Raw genomic sequence first — 6,000 nt, forward strand, 5'->3', positions numbered from 1 at the left:
GGCTCGTCGGTGTGCATAATGCTTTAATTTGTGGCCCATTATTGGTAGTTATCACTTATCACATGCATCTTTTCTTTGTGGATGGCGAACTTGGGTCATGTTAAAAAATTAGAAAAATGATATTTGTACCACTATATTATACAAGTTTTTGCATATTTTTATTTGATCTCATTTTGTTTATCAATTATTTTAACACCAATGTAGAAAGTATAAAAAAGATGTACGCAAAATTATTACATGTAAATACCCCCAATTCACACCTATACCGATATATATTAAGGTTTTGAATATCCATATTCTTCTTCTTTCTTTCTCATGATCACAATATCAATATTGTCATCATCATCATCCCTATATAAGCATTTCACTTATTCTTAGGCTACATGTAAACTTGGAGCACAAAATATCATTTTACATAAAGTCAAAAAGCATATGGTGGGAGCACTACTTGTAATAACAAGACTAAAGATAAAGAAGTGTGGTATCTGATTGGTAACCAAGCTTTTGCTTTATGTTGAAATGATGACTACAAAGTTACAACCACCAATGTATAATTGGATGTAATTTAACAAAAAATGTTAAAGAATATCAGAATTTATTATTATTTAATTATTAATTTAAGTTTTTAATATATTTTTTTAATTTAATAATTTAATAATATATTTTATTTTATATTTTTAAACATTAATAATTAACTAAAAAATTAAAACAATAAATTTTGATAATCCTCTCCTTGCTAGCTGATGTATCCTCATTGATAAATTTGGAAAAGTTTAAGGGTCAGCAACTTTTTTAAATTTTGTCCAGCATATAACTAGTAAAGAAAATGAGTCATTGGATAAAATCTCACGCCAATCTCACACCATTAAAATCATCATTGATGGTTACAAATCACAAAAGTTACTGACCCTTAATACTTGACAAATTTTGTGTAGAGTATTAATAAGTTGGAGGTAGGGTTAGGGTGCAGGTTGCATGTGGTGGATGTCGATGTCGGTGTGTTTGAAGGACTTAATGTGAAGATCTCTGGTGATCTGAGTGGTAGTGTCCAAGAAGTACAAGGCGAAAGAGGTGAAGCAGGAACAAGCAAACATGGGAATGGGGCCATAGATCCAAAGGACAAGAGGAATAGACAAGTAGAAAGCCCTGAGTCCAAGGGACCAAGAAACACTTCCACGGTTCAATGTCTTCGCAACATACTCAATGAAATCCGTCTTCCCTTTGAGTGCAGGTGAAGTGATCAAGAAGCTCACGTGCGCGTAGTATCTGATAGACTGCATGTTACAGAGGAATGCAACAAGGAAGCACAACGATATGGAGAGCCTCTTGATAGCAGAGTTGAGGGAACTTTTGTTACCATAAACCAATTTGGTGTCGGAGTCGGTGTTGGCGAAAACGCCGATTAGTGAACTGAGTGTGATTGCTGTTGTTGCCAGAAGCGTTGATGCCATGATGTTGTTGCGGATTGTTTGAACCGCCAGAACTCCATTCTTCAGGGGATCCTGCACCAACGTTCTTATTAAATTGTTTGTTAAAAGATTTAAACTCAAAGAGATTATGGAGTGAGTAAAACTGACAGCCATGAGGGAAAGAACCCATTGATAACGAGACTGAGCGTTCAAGCCAATGACGGTGCGAGAAGGGTGCCTGATTATGGTGTAGAGAAGCCACGCGTGATATATTCCAAGCACCAGCACCCCAACTGGGACCAACACATAATCCAGCTCTGCTATTTCCATCTCTCACTTTCATCTATCTTCTCTTACTCCGCTTCTATCATATAACATTGACCACACTGGTATATATTGCACTTTTCTGTCACTCTTTGATGGATCCCACTTTACTTTACCTAAAGTCTTGCTCTTTCAGCTGTTCCTGCACATTCTCCACATCCCTCTTTTCATTATAATTTTCACACATAAATATATACACCATACGCTTTACGAAATAAAATACAAAAGGGAAATACAGGTTTAGAGGTACTAGAGATATAGTCATTAGTGTTACTTTTTTCTATCAAAGTAAATTATTGGGATGAGTGATATCATAACATAGTATTAGAGCTTTAGATCTAAAAGATCAAGAATTCGATCCTTGGTGAATCCTAAAATCAACTTAAATTTTTGGGTGATGTTCATTTTGTAACCCATATAACTTATTATACACATTGTACAAATAAGTCATTGGCTTCCTACTAGTAGGACTCTAAAACAAAATTCCCCTTAACCATCAAGCCTAAGGGTTTATGCTTTATATTTTATAATATTAAATTTATAAGATGTTGAGGCCATCAAACGTGCTGATTTGACCCATTTAGGCCAGTGTATGTGCCTAAATCTATAGATTATATGACCATTTTATTTTTCAAGCATTCATGAGTCTCGATTTTTAGGTTCGGATTATTTGTGGCTAACCCCACAAGTTATATATGGGTTGATCCATTTATTTTTTATTTTTAAAAGAAAATTTAAAAAATGTATTAGAAAATAAGTTTTTTTGTTTTTGGACAAAATATAGACCAAAAAGGTTTAAACAAACAATTGTTTTAGCAATTCTGGTCATGGGAGAAATTGAAATCAAGTTGATGAATTTTTATTGAAAATGCAAAATAAAAATCTATTGAACTTTTTTTGCGCATTAATGAGGCCCAACCTAACATCTCATTGGGGTGCGTAGTGACCGAAGGTAAATTAAGTCGGCCGATAACCAAGTTGGGTTGGTCTAGTGGTTAGCTCACTAGTCCGCTTAAGCAAGTGTCGGGGGTTCGAATCCCGCCTTGTGCATGCAGCAACCCATTGGCCAGCGGCAAACCCTTAAATGGAGCTCATTACCGCGACGGATTAGTCCTTAACCTGCCGGGTTGGGGGATACCGTGGGAAACCAAAAAAAAAAAAAAAAAAAAAAAATTAAGTCGGCCGATCAAGACCAAAAAAAAAAGAAAAAAGTCGGCCGATTTATCTTCACACTCTTCTCCTCACTTCTCTTTTCTTTCTCCTTTTTTCCTCCCTCAATCCTTCGTTTATCTTTTTTGGTCTTTGTTTTATGTCCTAATTTCAAATTTAATAACCCTCTTATAATTTATATCTCTCATTTCGTGGTGTTTGTTAATTTTAGCATGGTGGTGCAAAACTGCAAATCCACTCAAATCTATAAAGAAAATATAATGAGTGAATTTTTTTTTCGTGATAATTTTTACAAATTTAAATATATATATTCAGATTTGTTCCAAGAGGAATAAAGGAGATCTCAAAATAGTGCAACACATGTGTGTAAATCTTGAAACGGAAGAAGAAATTTAGATCATTTTGTTTCAACTTGTTAAAATTCTCACTAATTAAAATTTGTAATTATTCTCAGCAATAATTCATCATATGAAATATTTATTTTCTTGTTCTATATGATAAATGTTATTTGAGTTTTCTAACAATGAAATTTAAATGTGTGCACTGAACTGAACCTGTTAAACAAAAAAAACCCTAAAAAGATAAGAATTGAACGATTACACCAAATCAAGAAACAACAACGATGTGGTCCTAATAAAATGCTTTCATTCAACAATGAAGTGTCTAAGCATCATTGGTATCCCCAGGAATCCAATGCTGATTTGCTGTTGTTGCCACTTGCCAGTGCTCAAAGCTTAACCATATGTCAGGTTTTATGTTAAAAAAGCTGTTCAATAGTGACTTTCAAACGGAAACAGATCTTGCATAAAAGCTCATGCGGTCCCAATTAATCCAAGATTGCGCAAACATTTCATATGCTCACATGAATTATGATCCTTTAATGTGTTCAATAGTGACCTTCAAATGGAAATAGATCTTCTTCATATAATACATACGAATTATGATCCTTAATGCGTGATCAACTCTTGTATGATTATTGATGTCACAGAGATCAACTCTGCAAAATCCAATGCATTAGTAAGATCATACGAAGGAACTATCCTGGTGCATGATGATGCACCAAGTTAATGGCATTCTTCAAGCATTGACATTACATAATAATAGGGTCAAAACTGTTACATAGTTATACATGATGATCCGCAGCTAAATTTGGAGACGAGTTGTTGTTACCGGGTAAGGAATAATAAGGAGAATGGAGTGCAGAGTGTGCATCATCATCATCATCATCATGATGAGTTGATGGGGTCTCTTTCCTGAATGAGTTACTGTGAAGATCCCTTGTAACTTTAGCTGTAGTGTCCAAGAAGTACAAACTAAATGAGGTGAAGCAACAACAAGCAAACATAGGTATGGGACCATAAATCCATAGGAAGAGAGGAAATGAGAGGTAAAAGGCCCGCAATCCGAGGGACCAAGAATGGCTTCCCCGGTTGAGGATCTTGCCAATGTATTCCATATGCTCCCTTTGGTCTCCGACCGTAGGCGCCGTGATTAGGAAGCTGACATGGGCATAGTATCTTATGGACTGCACATTGCATAGAAATGCAATAAGGAAGCAAATTGTGATGCAGATTTGTTTGATGGAAGTGGCTGTGTAAGGTATAAAAGGCATGCCCTCTGAAGCGCCAGTGCTGGTAGCAAAGATTCCAATCAGAGAACTCAGTGTGATTGCTGTTGTGGCAAGAAGAGTGGATGCCATTATGTTGTTGCGTATGGTTTGAACTGCCAAAACCCCATTCTTCAGCGGATCCTGTATGTCAAATAGACGAAGACTCAATATCATGTTTCTTGATTCAGAAATTGATACTAAAATTTTAGTTTTTGTCTCCAAAATTTTAGTATTTTAATATTTCTAAAAAATAGAGACACCAAAAATTGAAACTTTAAAAGACAAAAACTGAATATTTAATAACATTTTATACTTAAAATATTCTTATTTCAATTAATTAATTCTAATTTTTTTTGTGCAAATTAAATTAAAATTTTATTTTTATTTTTGTTTTTATTTTCCACTTTACACCAAACACAACCTTAAAACTTATTTTAGAGTTTATTTTATCAAAAACAAAGAATGAGATTCATTTTATCAAAATCAGAATCTTAAATGATTATTTACTCGTTTATATTCAATCAAACATACTATGACTACACTAGCCAACAAGTAATGAATGCGTTCCTCTTTTGAGATAGACATACATACGTTGACCTGTTTCTATCCATTTGTGTTCCAAAACAAACAATTAATGATTCTAAAATCCCAAACGAAACAAATGATATAAATAAATAAGGAGGAGGAAGAAGGAATACAGACACTCATCATGCATAGAACCCACTGGTGGCGAGAGTGGGCGTTGAGGCCAATGACAGTTCGGAGAGGAGTGCGGAGAATAGTGTAGAGAAGCCAAACATGGTACATCACGAACACCAACATACCCAACGGAACCAACACATACTCAAGCTCCTCCTTCTCTATCCACATCCCCATCCCCACACCCACTTATTGTGAATGATTGTCCATCCAAGTACTCTTTATGTTATGTTGAATATTTGCAAGTCACTTTCACAAGTTGCAATAATACTTGTATAATATTAGCTGAAAGATAATCTTAGGACTTAGGGGGGAGAAGCTGAAAGATTCAATCAAGTGCTTAGCGACAATAATTACACTGTCAAGTGTAAGATTATTAATTGGTTGTGTTGAGTGATGACCCCACCGCCCTTCCAACTTTTCTGCCACAACTCACATGTCTCGACTCTTCTACACCACGTGAACTTCCCCGCCCAGGATTATTTCTAAATTTTAAATGATCATCATCCACAAACTTAGATTTTTTAGCTTTTATTGTCATAAATAGATACAAAATGATTATAGTAAAGAATCTATACAAGTTAGATTGATTTACAGATAATAGATGAATAACTTTGTCATTTTTCTTAGTTTTGTGTTTAACTTAGAGCATCTCCAATAAAATATTTTTAAAATATCATTTTTGATGCTTTTAGAATTAAAATCTATATTAGAGTTGATTTATAGAATAAAATCCATATCACTTTATAGTTATCATATAAAATAATTTTAGTAAATTTTGATGCATAT

General features: G+C 34.4%; 2 protein-coding genes across 3 annotated transcripts; both read right to left on the reverse strand.

Moving 5' to 3' along the window:
• Window positions 1-677: 677 nt before the first annotated feature.
• LOC107634763 (uncharacterized) lies at window positions 678-1,877 on the reverse strand. Of its 2 annotated transcripts, XM_088509443.1 has the most exons (3): window positions 1,578-1,877; window positions 918-1,502; window positions 678-750 (listed from the first exon to the last, which is right to left on the reverse strand). In XM_088509443.1, exons 1-2 carry the CDS (start codon window positions 1,737-1,739, stop codon window positions 960-962), a joined length of 705 nt encoding a protein of 234 aa, XP_088365569.1. In that variant the 5' UTR covers window positions 1,740-1,877; the 3' UTR covers window positions 678-750; window positions 918-959. The 2 variants fall into 2 exon arrangements, with proteins under 2 accessions (XP_088365569.1, XP_016193672.1); XM_016338186.3 differs by lacking the exon at window positions 678-750 and having other exon boundaries at window positions 822-1,502.
• Window positions 1,878-3,841: 1,964 nt separating this feature from the next.
• LOC148572635 (uncharacterized) lies at window positions 3,842-5,493 on the reverse strand. The gene is made up of 2 exons (XM_088506516.1): window positions 5,215-5,493; window positions 3,842-4,653 (listed from the first exon to the last, which is right to left on the reverse strand). Exons 1-2 carry the CDS (start codon window positions 5,386-5,388, stop codon window positions 4,027-4,029), a joined length of 801 nt encoding a protein of 266 aa, XP_088362642.1. The 5' UTR covers window positions 5,389-5,493; the 3' UTR covers window positions 3,842-4,026.
• Window positions 5,494-6,000: the final 507 nt, after the last annotated feature.

This window comes from Arachis ipaensis, chromosome B3, assembly GCF_059453495.1.
Source record: "Arachis ipaensis isolate K30076 ecotype BB chromosome B3, ASM5945349v1, whole genome shotgun sequence".
Lineage (NCBI taxonomy): Eukaryota > Viridiplantae > Streptophyta > Magnoliopsida > Fabales > Fabaceae > Arachis > Arachis ipaensis.

Bases quoted from the DNA above. Each gene is read 5' to 3' on its own strand.
- LOC148572635 (XM_088506516.1), bottom strand. From the start codon at position 5,388: ATGGGGATGTGGATAGAGAAGGAGGAGCTTGAGTATGTGTTGGTTCCG. The intron at 4,654-5,214 runs GTCTGTATTCCT...TTTGACATACAG, and splicing joins GGGTTCTATGCATGATGAGT to GATCCGCTGAAGAATGGGGT.
- LOC107634763 (XM_088509443.1), bottom strand. From the start codon at position 1,739: ATGGAAATAGCAGAGCTGGATTATGTGTTGGTCCCAGTTGGGGTGCTG. The intron at 1,503-1,577 runs GTCAGTTTTACT...ACGTTGGTGCAG, and splicing joins GGGTTCTTTCCCTCATGGCT to GATCCCCTGAAGAATGGAGT.